At 34.2% G+C, this 15,029-nt stretch overlaps 1 protein-coding gene and 1 pseudogene across 1 annotated transcript; both read right to left on the minus strand.

Moving 5' to 3' along the window:
- Nucleotides 1-715: 715 nt before the first annotated feature.
- Nucleotides 716-10,118, minus strand: LOC141835113 (3beta-hydroxysteroid-dehydrogenase/decarboxylase-like). The gene is made up of 10 exons (XM_074722541.1): nt 9,485-10,118; nt 9,201-9,371; nt 8,110-8,226; nt 7,933-8,012; nt 6,822-7,017; nt 5,559-5,664; nt 5,236-5,410; nt 3,781-3,937; nt 1,311-1,377; nt 716-1,231 (listed from the first exon to the last, which is right to left on the minus strand). Exons 1-10 carry the CDS (start codon nt 9,947-9,949, stop codon nt 1,083-1,085), a joined length of 1,683 nt encoding a protein of 560 aa, XP_074578642.1. The 5' UTR covers nt 9,950-10,118; the 3' UTR covers nt 716-1,082.
- Nucleotides 10,119-12,926: 2,808 nt separating this feature from the next.
- LOC141835094 (3beta-hydroxysteroid-dehydrogenase/decarboxylase-like) overlaps nt 12,927-15,029 on the minus strand; it is a 10,324-nt pseudogene continuing 8,221 nt past the window's right edge.

A 15,029-nucleotide genomic window follows, 5' to 3' on the forward strand; every position in this document is an offset into this window, starting at 1 on the left:
CTGGGAGTAGAGTCCAAACAGACCTAGTTTTCAGGCACAGCTAGGAAGTTCACTTGGTAAAATCTATGCTTTTAACTCTTATTTTGACTCGGGTACGTGTATTTGGTATGGATGTGGTTCAAAATACTTATGAATTGAAATTGTGCAATATGATGTGTTTATAGATAGATACATTAGACACTAACTCTTGATGTCGATATCTGATATCAACATCCTACAAGAGTACAGAGATGGATACAAGCATCAGAGATTTAAAGCGCACAGACACACCTGAGCAACAGGCATAAACTATATGCTAGCCAGTTCTAGGCATTGAAAAAGTCCTAGATTAGGGTTTAGTGACCTGCGGAGAAATCATTTTGGAATGCACAAATAATCACATATAACAACCCATGATATGCATTAAAGCAACAGTTATGCATGAGTGTTGCGTGCTTGATAAAATGGCACTGCCACATGATACACATTCAGATCGCATAATAATGAGTTAGACAGTATGATTACCATGATGTCCTAAGAAAGAAGCAAAGATTTTACAGTTCTATTGAATTTGACCGTGATAAGAATAATTATGATAATAATAAAAGTACAAAAACCTTAGGTCCAGTAGATGCATGAATTGAAGACTGAATCTTTTCTAAATAAGAGAACACTGACTAGTACTGAAACTCCTTTCTACATACCCACATTTTAACCAAAGAAAGGAGAAACATGATCTACCTCTTTCTTGAATGTGAAAATGATATTAATAGAATCTTATTTGATCACATGAGCCTGATAAGCATAATGCAAAATTTATATGTATTTCGATAACCTTAAAAACAAAGACACCTAAAATATACAGACGATGTATGGATTTGTTCCAAGAACATGTAGATTGATTGGCTAAAGAAAAAACACTTTATGGTGGAGAGATTGAGAAATACCCAACTTCAGATTCAGTTCCAGGCATTCTCTTGAAAGAAATCTCTATCGCATCTGTGAATAATCATGCTTGACCCAACTGCTACAGATGAGAAAAACATCATGATTTGAATTAGCTTATTCATGAACCTGCCTATAACCAAAGCCACTGTCAACTCTTAGCCATTCTTTGCAAAGAACTTCTGGAGTCTAGCAATCAAGGCTTCCTTTGAGATCTCGAATCCAATAATAGCTACTTCTTTTAGTTTGTTAATTTCCTCCTCACACTGTTCATAAATAATGAAGACACTAAATAGACACGTCAATCCTGCATGTTGACATAACGAGCATATTAGTTGTTGAAAAAGCTTACTCTATGTAGGAAAAAGTTTTAGTTGATTCTTTACCGATGCCGACCAATACTGAGATAGGAATTTGCAACAAAAGTTTGATTAAATAGAGAGAACCTGCTGCCTGCATCAATAAGGGGTTAATAAGTATAAATAAATAAATAAAATTGAAAACTTTGAAGTTACAAGAAGGTTACCAAAGCCAAACGAAAAAACAAAGAAATCTAACCAAGAGCAACTTCCATGACAAAAAGGCAGTGTCATTGTTGCTGGAATGAAGGTTTAAAAAAATATAACAAAAAAAAAACCTGAAGTTCTATTCACCATTGTGCTGCTGTTTAGCTATATATGAACCAAAGAATTTTAAGTGATATGGACTACTATTGTCTAACAATAAAGGTGTAATATTTAAAAGTAAGCTTCCAAACCTACCACATGTTCCGTTGCTTAAACTCAAGGAACAATTCATTATCGTCAAAAAGACAACAATCGCATCCATGTAAATAAGCCCCATTGTAAAAACTTAATAGCTTAACTGCACCTTGAACAATTGCACCCATATTTATCATCCCCATTGTGTTAAAATGAAGAATGAGTCCTGCAAAAACTTTTGATGAAGGCATTGATCATGCTCAGCTTGGAGAAAATGCAACACTAAAACAATTATTAAGAGATTCTGAAGGTGTGATCATTTTGCTCATGTCTGTTGACTAACTTCCTCTCAAACTGCTAATATCCCAATAAACAGAAGCATTCAATTATGGAAGGAGAATTACTAGATTGAACATATGACATATGTTAGGGTTTCCATATCTTCTCTTAAAAAAATAGAAGAGCAAAAAATGCAACTAATTAACCCCCCCCCCCCCCCCCCCCCCCCCCCCCCCCCCAATATGCTATGTGGGAAAACTTGGTAATGGAATACGTAGAGGGTAAAAGAGAGGCTTACACCTCCAATAGAAAAGAAGAATTACATAAGGCTTGCTTGTTTGGATGGTAAATCAAGATGGATGCATGTGTGGACAGATGGATCAATATATCCATCCGTTTGAGTTTGATTATTCGGTTGGAAATATATATCACTCTGTGGTATAAGTTGAAGGGAAAAGATTCTGATTTATCTCTTATTTTTAGCCTTCCCAAGTTGGGAGGATCAAGATGAGAATAGTTAGTTGATTCTAAAATTAACCGTATAGTCTTTATAATCATATTAATTGATTGTCTCCTTGTGGATTGTCTCACATGCCTCCGCCACCACAAACTCAGAAGAGTTTTTCTTGCGCACCATTGCCTATGCACTAATGTCATCCTCCACCTTAGTGGCAACTTCCACTATATGTCACCTTAACTTCTGTTATCTTTTCTAAAAATATTGATTTAAAAAATAGATGAATTACAAATTTATATTAAAAATTTTAGAAGATTTTTTAACAAAAATTAAAATAAAATGTTTTAATCATTGAAATATTCTGATTATTGACAGTTTCTTTATTTCTTTTTATCAGGCTGATCTATCATTAAAAATTTATTCCCTTATTTGATCTATACTTAATATATAGTTTTTCAATTCATCTAAAAGAAACATCGACAAATTAAATATGTTCTATTTTATTAATTGTTTATTTATAATTGAAAACTTGTTCAATTATAGTATCATGTGCACTCTTTAACCTTATTTATTTTTGCTAAGTTAATTCATAATTGAAATTTCATTCATAGATAATATTTATTAAAACCTAAAAGTTTCAGTTCATCTAAAAAGAAACATTTACAAACTATATAATTTTTATTTTATAAATTATTGATGATAAATTACTGTATGAAAGTTAGATAAAATGAGAGAGAAGATAGCATGAGTTATAGAGAAAAAGGTATATTATGTTTTAAACAAATTTAATTATATATCCTTCAACTAATTCTTCCAACTAAACAAGTGAAACAGTGGATGAATGGATGGAGCATGCATCCGTCCAAACGAATACGTAGAAAGGAAAAATAATCTTTGTCTATCCACTTATTCATAGATCCATCCATTTGTCTCCATCCATCCTTCAACTTATCCATCCATCCAACTGAAGAAGCCCTTGGTTAGAGTAAAATTTCATCATTTACTCTTGAGAGAAAAAAAAATGTCATAAATAGAGAAGAGAGAAAAGTTCTAACATATACTTGAGATTTGGTAGATGATGAAATAGCAAAAGTAACTAATTTTCTTGAAATCTTGGAAGAAATAATTTTAAAAAATGCATGATTTCAAACCTGGGTTTGACAGAATATAAGTATGAGAAGTAAGTGAAATGTGGCTTGCAGAACAAGATTTGTGATGCAGTGATGACTTCAAGATCATCTTTGAACTGCACTTTCCTTTTTCAACTGTTACACTTTTCCTTTATAGGCTATTACGAATACTAAATTGCATGGACAACCAATCAAAAAAATTCACATAACATTTTTCTACAAAATCAAATTAGCATAAAACCTTGCATGCAAAGTAGTTCAATTGCAGTATCTAGGTTAAGTTTCTGACCTTGAAGAAAATACTCCAGTCATCACCTTGAGCTAGCAACCTCATTGCTAAAATGCCTTGATTCCACGAGGATGCTAAAGCTAAAAAAATGCATCTCATAGTTGATTCTGAGACTTCAAAACAGGAGGAGGGTATCTTCTTACGGTTGAAACCAAACCTGCACAAAGTGTTCCCAGATTCAGATTTAGACATTATTCACATGAAGAGAAAATGATAGTCTCCAACTGAAGTTTTCAGTTCAACATCAAACAACCTATAATTTGTGTGCTTAAGTATTCAAGTTCTTGAATAAAGAAAACAAATTATCTGGTTCATTTGCTGAAAAAATTGGAGTAGAGTTGTCAAAAGATTGACTTCCACATAGACAATAGAATAAACTAGCTGTAGTCAGCAATTTGTCCACTATGACATACAAGCCAAAATAATGTGTTCTTAACTAATATATGAGAGTCAATAGTGAGCTATACTTACTTATTGGAAGATGGGTGTAATAGTCTTTGCAAAATAAGCACAAGAGTACCTAATTAATTAATGATAATATAGAAAAACGTTTTTCAATGTTTGGTTAGAATCAGCAAGGATTTCCCAGCATTGAATCATTTCTTATAGAAGTTGATTATAAGTTAGAAGTAAAGTTAATCCACTTGGTAGAAGATTGGGTTTCACATCCAGCTATGTAAAAGGCACTCTGACTCAAGGTTTAAAATCTAATTCCGGGCTGGTTTCGGAACCCATCCATAACAAAATTATTTTGTGCCGTTTTGGCTCGTGCCAACAGAAGGTGTCAGTTGCTCCGATAAGAAACAGGAGAAGGATGATGGATGATGATGATGGTGATGAGGAGGAGGGAAAGAAGAAGAGTAGGAGGAACTGAGAAAGCATACCTAGATGAGGCATCGCTATCTCTAGAGAAACATGAGTGGCAACACCTACACCTCGGCATCTCCATCGCAAGTTGATGATGTTAGAGGAGATAGGGTCAACTAGGATTTTGGCACTGTGGAGTGTGCTCACAATGCAATTCTAAGGAGGGTGCTCATGATATGATTCAAAGGGCACTTGTGATGCAATCGGAATTATTTTGATATGTGAACTCGGAGCTTCTCGAGGAAGAAACTTGTGATGCATCTCAAAGCTTCTTGTGATAAGCTTCTGCAGAAGGTGATCATGATGTGAGATTTTGCTTGTCTGTTGGTATATCAGTCGTGTCAAGATGTTTTACCCATGTTGACCAATACAGCTTGATATTAAATCCATGCTTTGACTATAACCATAAACTTCAAACAGCAAACTAAAAGTTGAAAGCGTTTCAAGTTTTGTATGTATACTTCATTAATTAGTCTATCCTCAGCTCTCCCAAAGTTTGGACACAGCAGTTGCAACATAAAATTTGATTTACTGGGCATTTTAAAAACAAGAAGATTGCTAATATCCATGAAACAACATGGTACTTACATTTCTGAAGGAAGAATTCCATGGATAAAAAGAGATAGACAAACCACCACAAGGATTCCAGCACTTGATGCAACAAAAGTTTTCCCGGAAAGGAATAGCCAATAGAATAGCACAAACAAGGTAACTACCAAAGCAAATGTTTTCTTTTCATCCCTCCACAGAAGTATATCAGCCACTGAAAATAAAACAAATTCAAGAATTAAAGGTCAAAACCTTTTACAAGGCAAAGAACTCAAGGATGCAGCAACGATACTGAGAAAAAATGATGTATCATCTATCAATCAAAGAAATTAACTGCTCTTGGATAAAATAAATGAAACAACCTACTCCACTTCCCAACAATCTATCTGCTTCTGATCTGATGGTCTCTCGTGAATTACCCAAGTCTTCTAATCGTGGGAGTGATTTCACAGTCATATCTAGACCTTTCTGTCACCATTTTAAATAAGTTGGAGTTAGGCAACATGAGCAAAAGTGAAGCACACTAACACACAAAAATGACATTTACTATATAAAATGGTTAGAATAAATGACCAGATCCTTCTCAAGTAACTTCCAAACACAAATTGATGTATCCATCGTGTCTGCATGTGCATGCACATAAGTGAACAGAAATAAATGAAAATTTTCTCAATGCATTCATTAAGGGGAAAAAACTCATGTTTTGTGAATGGATTTGGATAAATTGTTTTATAATTTGAAGAGCCCAGTTAACTATTTTCTGTTGACTCCTCATCAACTTCCTTTTTTTCACATGGATTTAATCAAGATGATATATTCTTTAGTGGAGCATGACTTATATATCTGACAAATCTAAATTTCTTTACATTGAACTTCTTGTTCAATGAAGTATTTAGAAACCACATAATTATTCATCCAAGTGATGAGCAACATAAATTTCAAATGGTTAGATAAAAATATCTATTTTATGTTCGCATGATGGTTTGGACTATGTACTGAATCGTGAAATAAAATGTAATAATGAACGATCAGTCAATATTAGAATGGAAGTCCAGCTTGTCCAACCTAATGTGATTGAAATAAAAAATAATTATGCATGCCCGCCAATACTAGAATGGAAGGAGAGCTCGTCCAACTTAGCGCGATGAATGTAGTTACTGGTAACATGTAGGTGTGGTTTCTCTTGCTTCTTAATACATTTATCGTGTTAAAAACTACAAAAGCAAAATTTTCAAAATATAAATATTATTTTTTTCTATCTAACAATTAGGGAAGAGAAAAAAAAAAGTAATTAAACTACAGAGGTAAAGAACTCATTGCATATTGTGGGGCTTCTATCATGCAAATTCCATGTGGTCCATTATGGGAAAAGGACATGCATACATGCGCTATGTACAATGGATTAAAACCTCCATAAAATAATTTGAACTTTATATACTCATTATCTTCATTAAAAATTACTGACCAATTTAGTTGAGAAGTATAATGCAACATATTCACTGTAAATTTTGCCAAATTTCCATTTTTCATAAATAAAAAGCAATAAGCTTTGGTTCAATATAGTTAAATACAGAGAAAACACAGTAAAAGATAATGCATGAGCACAAAATCAATCAAGGAATTACCTGAAATGATACAGTCGATGAGTAACCAAATTGGTTCTTTGCTTTTGAACAATCAAATGTTCTGGAGCAAGAGAGTGTATGCACAGTGGCAGCAGAAAGAACAAGACTAGATTCTCCACCATTCAACTTGTCGCCAACCCTCTTCAAAAGCGAGATAACTAGCAATGCAAGCTTGACAGGAATGTGAAAGGTAGGCCTGAAATTTTCCATATCACATCAGCTAAATCCAAGGTATGCAAAAGCTAGTTTACCCTTAACGTTGCAACGGTGACACAGCACACTGCATAGTGTCATAAGTTATGCATCGAGAAACTTCTAAAGGAAAAGGATTAATTACTAAAACTGTCACAAATTATTCAACTTTTAAAACTCTACTACTTACTTTCAGCATTTACCAAATCCATCCTATTCTAACAAAGTTAATAAATTTATCATCTCTTAGTTTTCCCATCCATCAACTGTTAACTCTATCTCAGCACACCAACTCATACAATTTATTTATGTCAATTGCCAACCCAATTATTGTGTAACATTTTAAATACCATTTCAAATTAATAATTGTGAAAAAAATCATATAACCTTTCTTCCTATAATTGACTTACACTTAGTTTGTATGATTTTATTTAAGATTATAGCACTTAGATAATAATTGAATTAAAATTTTAGAAAAGTATGCAGAAAAAATCAAACATTACTTGAATTTGTATTGGCATGTACCAAAACATGCTAAGTGTCTAAGCGGTACACTACTTATTGACATAATCGACACAGGAGAGATTACCGATCAATATTCAAATTTGGTACTTTGTCAGAATGCTATGTTTTAGCTGTGCCAACCAACATAAGACGAGATTTCAAACCATGATTTCAAGTCCAACAAGAAAATCAGAGTCAACTTCATCCATGAACAAAAAGGAGTATACTAAAGAAACTTCACTTGATATATACAACTAATACTGATTGGAAGATAATTAGTGTGATTCTGCATTGACTTTCTAATCTGTTTAACACATCAAGTTAGGATACAAGTGTGATAACAAGTAAATTTGGTATAACCACAAACAATAAAGTAGTTTCGCCTATTAATCAAATGAATCTCCTCTGACATTACCTCTTGTACCCCAGATTCTCTAATATGTAAGAAATGAACTCCCATAGCTCTATTGGTTCATCATTTGTAATAAAAAATGGCTGCAATAGGGAAATGAATAAAAAGTAGTGCATCAGTTGTAGTTTGTTCAGATATATGAAGTATGAATTTTCCATCCAGCAGAGTGCATGCTAATACCTTTCCAGCAACAGAAGCTGGTGACAAACTAAGAGCAGATTCCACAGAAAGGTTAGCATGCACCACATTGTCTATGTAGGTGCAATCACAAAGATTTTTACCATTTCCTATGACAAACTGGAACAAAAGCCTCGTTACATGGATGTGAGGGGAAAAAACCATAACATTTCAACTATGTAGATGTACGTAAATTAGTCATAATATAGTCAACTTATAAGAAAAGGCAAATAGAAGAAATACTTCAAATTTTCACCCTTGAAATAAGTCTTATACAAGCCTCATGGTGATCTTTTGATTATTTTTATGAACCTACCATCCTCTTCTATATCACCTTAAGCATTCCCATCAATAAATCACTTTGAAAGTTCTCCCTCAACTATGCCAAAATAATCATTTTAAAGTTCAAAATTAATCAAGAATTGAATTATAATATACATGAAAGTTTCACTTTCTACAAACATTTACCTATTTACGGCTGTCAAGAAGTTCATCTTATATGTATATATACACTTCCATAGCTTATTGATCTGAACAAAGCTAAAAATGCCAACCTTACTGCAGGACATCAGAAAGGAAATCATTAATTCAGCTATTTGTAGAATTCTAATCTGTTCAGGTTTGTTGAATTCCTATCTGGCAAAAAGGTGAAGCTTCCAGTTCAGTTACATAGCTAGATATAGACTATAGTTATGTTGACCTTTCCACTCCATCAATATTCACCCAAATGAACTTTTTCCAGGTAATAATTCTATCTAAAATTGAATTGTGATCAGATGACAGAAGTCACATATGAGATCCTGCAAAATCCATGTTAATACAACGAGACTGAATAATTTTCTTTTTTCAACTACATGGAAATCAATGGATGATCAAGGAAGGAAAATATATGGCTACTTATTTGAAAGGGGCTAAGTCTAGTGATGAATCTCTGTTTTGCTTTCCCATGGCAACTAAACATTCTTCCGTCAATACTAGAACTCATATGTAAAAAATCCTAAAAAACCTAATTATTATATTGAAAAAGTATCAAAAAAATGAGGACACGGAATACAACATTCAAATAATTGAGTTCAAAATAGGCATCTTCAAACCTTCGCTATTCCAGATCTAGCTTCCTTCACAATAAAGTGCACGAAATATGGGTCTCCTGGCCCAAAAATAATGCTTGGCCGTAGTGCACAGGTCAACAAGTCATCCAGTCCATTAGCACTCAATACCAATACCTCCATTTGCATCCGCAGTTCATTTATCGCATCCGCATACTGATCAAGATCAACAAAACCTTTAAAACTCATTTCTTTCCTCGTTAAATTGCATCGTAGCTCTATTAAAATCAGAAATAAGAATAAAAACTAAAGCATCAAGAGGCACAAACCGCATCAGGGTAGGGCAACGACTCGTCGGCGTCGCAAACATCATTCTCCCCGTCAAAGATGACGTCTGCGGAGCCAGTATACACGAGGCGCCGGACGCCTGACTGCCGGCATGCGGAGATGAGGCTTTTGGCGCCGATAACGGAAAGTTCATGGAGGCGCGGGAAGTCTCCAACCGGCGGCTGCGATGGAAAGGAAGGGAGGGGATCAACGAGGAAGACGGCAACGGCGCCAGCGACGGAGGAACGAAGGCTGGAGGGATCGGTGACGTCGACATGGTAGTAGGACGCCAGGTATGGGTGGATCGGGCTAGGAGAAGGAGGGGGGAGGGTGTCGGCGACCCGGACGGTCCAGCGGCCGGAGATGTGGAGCGCGGAGACGAGAGATCGACCAAGGAATGTGGAATGACCGAAGACAACCGTGCAGATCGAGAGATCCGCAGAGGTCGGAGGATCGGCGATCGCCATGGCGAAGTCAGGCGAACAGGAGTTTAGCAGAAGGCGAAAAAGGCAAGGTCTTATAGCACGTAACGGTAGTTTAGCAAGGTCTGAGATCGGGTTTATGGAACAAAACGATGAGCGACATTAATTAGGTTTTGCCATTTTAGGATTTTTCAGCAAAGGGATAAAGAGCAAAGCTAAGTTTTAAATGCGAAAAAGGAAATGAAATCACACTCCGTTTTGTTCTATTTGTTTAGGGTTGTTCAAATATGTTTATTAAAAAATTTATAAAGTTCTAATCAAATTTATTTATAAATATTTTCGTATATATTCTTCAAATTTTTAATGAGTATCAATAAGTTTTATTTTTAATGAGTATCAATATTGTTATGTATTTGAAAAGAATAAATAAAAAATTATAAAATTGTTCATGAATATTTTTTATAATATTTTTCTTGATAATTAAATTTTATATAAATTAATAAATAAATATATTAATAAATTATTCATGAATATTAATAAATCGAAATCATTGATATTAAATTTATTTATTTTAATTCTTATATAATTAAATGAACAACTAACTTTATTTATTGAATCGAATAATAAATCTATTCACAAATTCGGATTCATTTACCATCCTAATTAAATTATATTAATTCCACTTTACTCTTTTGTTCGTTCATGTAACATTTTTTTAAAATAATAATAATAATATGATTTTATCCATTTATTATAAAACATAAAATTATATTATATATTTATTTTCTCTCCTATTCACTTCAACTTCTTCATTTTTTCTGTAAAAAAATAAAATCTACCACTCTAACAACATGCATGATCAATTTTACGATCAAAGATAAATTAAAAAATTACACTTCAACCTCTTCACAATAACATAGTTGGTCACAGAGCAGTGAAGTATCACCCATGACTTTTGCAAAGAGATCCTAATTCGGTAATTTATGGGCTCATTTAAAATTAAAAAATTCCTAAAAAGGCACACCATAATTTCAAATTTTTCAAAAAACATATTTACGTTTTCCGTATTATATATCCTATTTTCTGCCAACAGCTAACTTCATTCTCTCGAAAATTTCGGTATACCGAAAAATTCGGTACGGTAATATACGAACCATATAATATCTAAGTCATCCAAATGTCACGTTGTGCTCCGTACTTACCTCGGTATGGTCTTTTCCTATTTTACATGTAATTCCCCCTCCCCCAAGACACATTCCGACGAAATTTCAAAAGTAAAAAGTTAAAGAAAAATTTTAAAGACTTATTGTTCTTCAAAAAAGATTGATCAAGATTTCAATATAGAACATATGTGTTGTACCAAATAGAGGATTTGTTTATTTGTAATATCAATCTATATTATGTAAAAATACAGTGTATACAAATGATTTATATTGAATATAATATATATTTATTTTGAAAATATTATCTCAAGATTTTTTATTATCCATTGTTGTGTATAGGAGTGTAAATGAGTCAAGTCACTCGCAAGCTATTCAGGTCTCGGTTTGAAAAAAAATTCATTCGATTAAGTTATCAAGCCAAGCTTTAGCTTAATTTCGAGCTAGAAACATTATCAAGTTGAACTCGAACTTAACAATAATTGATTCGTGAGATTGCGAACATGTTCGTTAAAAGGCTCATGAATAAATTTATTAATATATATATTACATAAATTATAAATATTATATATTAACGAGTCGATCTCGAACTAAGCTCGTTTAATTTTTAAATGAATCATTTTCATTAAGAGGCTCATGTATAAATTCATATATATATATATATATATATTATATATTATATAAATTATAAATATTATATATTAACGAGTCGATATCAAATTAAGCTCGTTTAATTTTTAAATAAGTCATTTTCGAATCAAGCTTAAGCCATTTACAAACTATTTAATTTCATTATGAGTCTAGCTCAAACTTGAGAATTAAAATTTGAATCGAACTCGAGTCGAGCTCGAGCTTAGAGAAAATGAATAGAGCTCGAGCTTGAGCCTCTTACTATTCGGCTCGGCTCCATTCGATTACACCCTTAGCTGCGTAGTTCAAATTTTTAGAAAGACTAGTTATGGTGTGAAAACAATCAGCCTCCGATCGTGTGGGGCCGCTAAGGTGGCGGATTTTACCTTTTACAGAAGTAAATAATCAGCCAAATATAAATGATTAGTTTTCTGAAATGAGATGTAATATGTTGAGCAAATGGAAAATATATATATTTAAAGGCTTCTCCAACGTATTATAGTGGTTTTTGTTTTATTTTTTTACACTTGGTGCTAAACTTTTAAATCTAGAAGATGTACAATAGTTCTTGTAGGATCGAGTTATAGCGTTAGAGAGGGGGTAAATAACGCTTTATCGCTTTTTCACTTATTCGATAAATCGTTCGTAAAACAGAGTGCGTAAATAATAACTGTAGTGGAAAATAAAAGATAAATATGCTTTTATTTACTTGGTTCACAGCCACAAGCTACTACTCTAAGGCCCACGATCTTTGATCGTTTCTTACGAGCAATCCATTATAAAACTCCCCTTTTACAAGAAGAAGTTTTTCACTTTACAAAATATGTCAGGAACAGTAAACCTTTACTGTCCTAAAAGGTTAAGTACAAAAGTAATAGTATAAATGTTACCGATTTAGAAGATTAGAATTCAAATGTAAATTACGACGACGTACTGGATTGGCTATTTACGCTCAAAAAGTCGTCATAGTAGAGTATTATATTATTGTTAGGGTTTCCCCTCACAGCTACTTATAAAGGTTGATCCAGGCATCTGGAAGCCCTTCCGGGCGCCTCCACATCATCCGTCGATTCGCTTTCGATGTGGACTCAGCATCTTTCAAGCGCCTATATCCCCTCCGGATGTCTGGATGCTGACGTGGAGGTTGTTGGATCAACTTTGACTCTGCAACACTTTATCCTTATCTGGACACCTAGAGCTTGAGGTGTCCTGACCACTGGGACTTTGTCACCTCATCCCCCTCGCTGGCCCATTCGATTGACGTTCGAGCGCTTGGATCCTTTTCGGATGCTTGGAGTGTCCAATCGCCTAGATCCAGATAAGGGCACCTGAAACATAAAGTTCCTGCTCCTTTTTTCCTGCATTACAAGTTAGTCCAGAAACAAAGTATAAACAGAAAAGTAATAGTTTTGGCAAACTGTTTAGTTTTGAGTTTAAGTTTCTAGTGAAATCTAGGTCAGACTAATGTCTACTGTTCCCCTTCTCGGGAACGCATCCTCATCCATTTCACTTGGGAGAAGTTACCTTTTGCTAACCTGGTCCTTTAGATCCATTAGACTTTTGCTCAGCCTTGATCCTCAGCTTCTTAGGACTTCCACTGTTAGACGTCTAATCCTCTAAACCTGCTTAAACTTTCCCACCTGGTGCTCTGATCTGGCAAGACTTCCTACCTAACCCTCCAGAATAGGACTTCCTTGCCCAATTCTCCAAATTAGGTTTTTTCCTTGCCTAGTCCCCCTGACCAGAACTTCCTTGCCTAGTCCTCCAGACCAGATCTTCCTTTGCCTAATCCTCCATACTAGGTCTTCCTTTGCCTAGCCACAACTAAGAATTCCTTGTGCTAGTTGCACACTCAATTCAACTCATTAGTCCACTTTACAGACTTACTTGAACTCTTTGTCATTATCAAAATTCAGGTTCGATCATTTGGTGCTCCCTACACCAATAATCTCTCCCTTTTTAATTATGATAGCTTAGGTTCCAAGTTAAGAATAAATTACTTTAATAGTAAAAAATTCATTATAAATTTTCAAGTCAATAATAAAAATTCTAAGTTTAAAAATGTATTAATTAGGCTAAGGTATGATTAATTAATTCAGTTAAATTGATTCCTAGTTCCATCTCACTCATGTTGTCACGTCCCGAGAGATGACCGTCTGAAAATTTTTGACAGCATCTCCCCTGTAACTATGACAATTTTCCTGAATACATGTATACAAAAGGCCAACACGGCTACAATAAGGACTACACGTCCATATCCATACATACCCAATGCAAAATAGACAAATAGTAAGACCCACACAACCACAAACTATTACTATCACATGCATGTAAAACGAGAATAAGCAAACTAAAACGTCTAATAACTCTGATACTCACAAAAATCCATCAAATCATAAATACAGTTAGTACCACAATACCATAAACCCATACCAACCAATATCCGTCACACATCTCTAAGCTCCAAATATTATCCTCCTATCTACTACCTAGGGAGAAAACAAGACAATCCCAGGGTCTGGGTAGTGAGCATTAGATACTCAGTGGATACAGGATAAAAGTGCATGTAAAGATATATCAGCAAGAATAACAAGAGTATACAATCTCTCCAAAAAAGATATAAAGAAAAGAAATTTCTAATCAACAGGTAACATGAATCATGGTATTAGAACATGATATATCAACTAAGATAACAAAGGAAGATCAATACTATGTAACAGGTATAGGAATCATGCAAATACATGCAATGCATGTTATGTCATACAATGCAACAGTCATATATCATAAAGTGCAATAGTCATACATCATACAAGTGCAATAGTCATATATCATACTGTGCAACAATCACACACAACGATGCTGTAAACAACAATGAAGTATAATACAACAGCAAATGCATGGTAGCACTCACATAAGCAGTGCTATAATGATTGCACCCACACAGGCAGTGTGTAGCACCCACACATGCAATGCTATAATGATCGCACCTACACAGACAGTACGTAGCACCCATACAAGCAGTGTTATAATGATATAATGATCGCACCCACACAGGTAATGCGTAGCACCTACACAGGTAGTGCTATAATGATCTCACCTACACAGGCAATGAGATATAACAACAACAACAAACAATAACACCTACTTCAAGTATGTAGATGTTATGATGATCATCTCAACATGTAATAGTTACAACTAATCAGCATGTTCAACATGAATCAAGATGAGTCAACATAGGTCAACAATATAAAATCAAGATTGTACTATCAATGGATAGATCATTCAAAGGTCAACCAGCTTGTATCAAGCAATGAATAACACAAGGTATCAACTAG

The sequence above is a fragment of the Curcuma longa genome, chromosome 9 (genome assembly GCF_044706935.1).
Source record: "Curcuma longa cultivar G26 ecotype Majalengka, Jawa Barat chromosome 9, ITB_CL_G26_1.1, whole genome shotgun sequence".
Lineage (NCBI taxonomy): Eukaryota > Viridiplantae > Streptophyta > Magnoliopsida > Zingiberales > Zingiberaceae > Curcuma > Curcuma longa.

What these genes read in the sequence shown, in the direction of transcription:
- LOC141835113 (XM_074722541.1), bottom strand. Translation starts at nt 9,949, where the DNA reads ATGGCGATCGCCGATCCTCCGACCTCTGCGGATCTCTCGATCTGCACG. An exon ending in CTAGATCTGGAATAGCGAAG is followed by an intron (nt 8,227 to 9,200) that starts GTTTGAAGATGC and finishes CTTTTGTTCCAG; the next exon opens with TTTGTCATAGGAAATGGTAA. An exon ending in CATCGACTGTATCATTTCAG is followed by an intron (nt 5,665 to 6,821) that starts GTAATTCCTTGA and finishes AAATGGTGACAG; the next exon opens with AAAGGTCTAGATATGACTGT.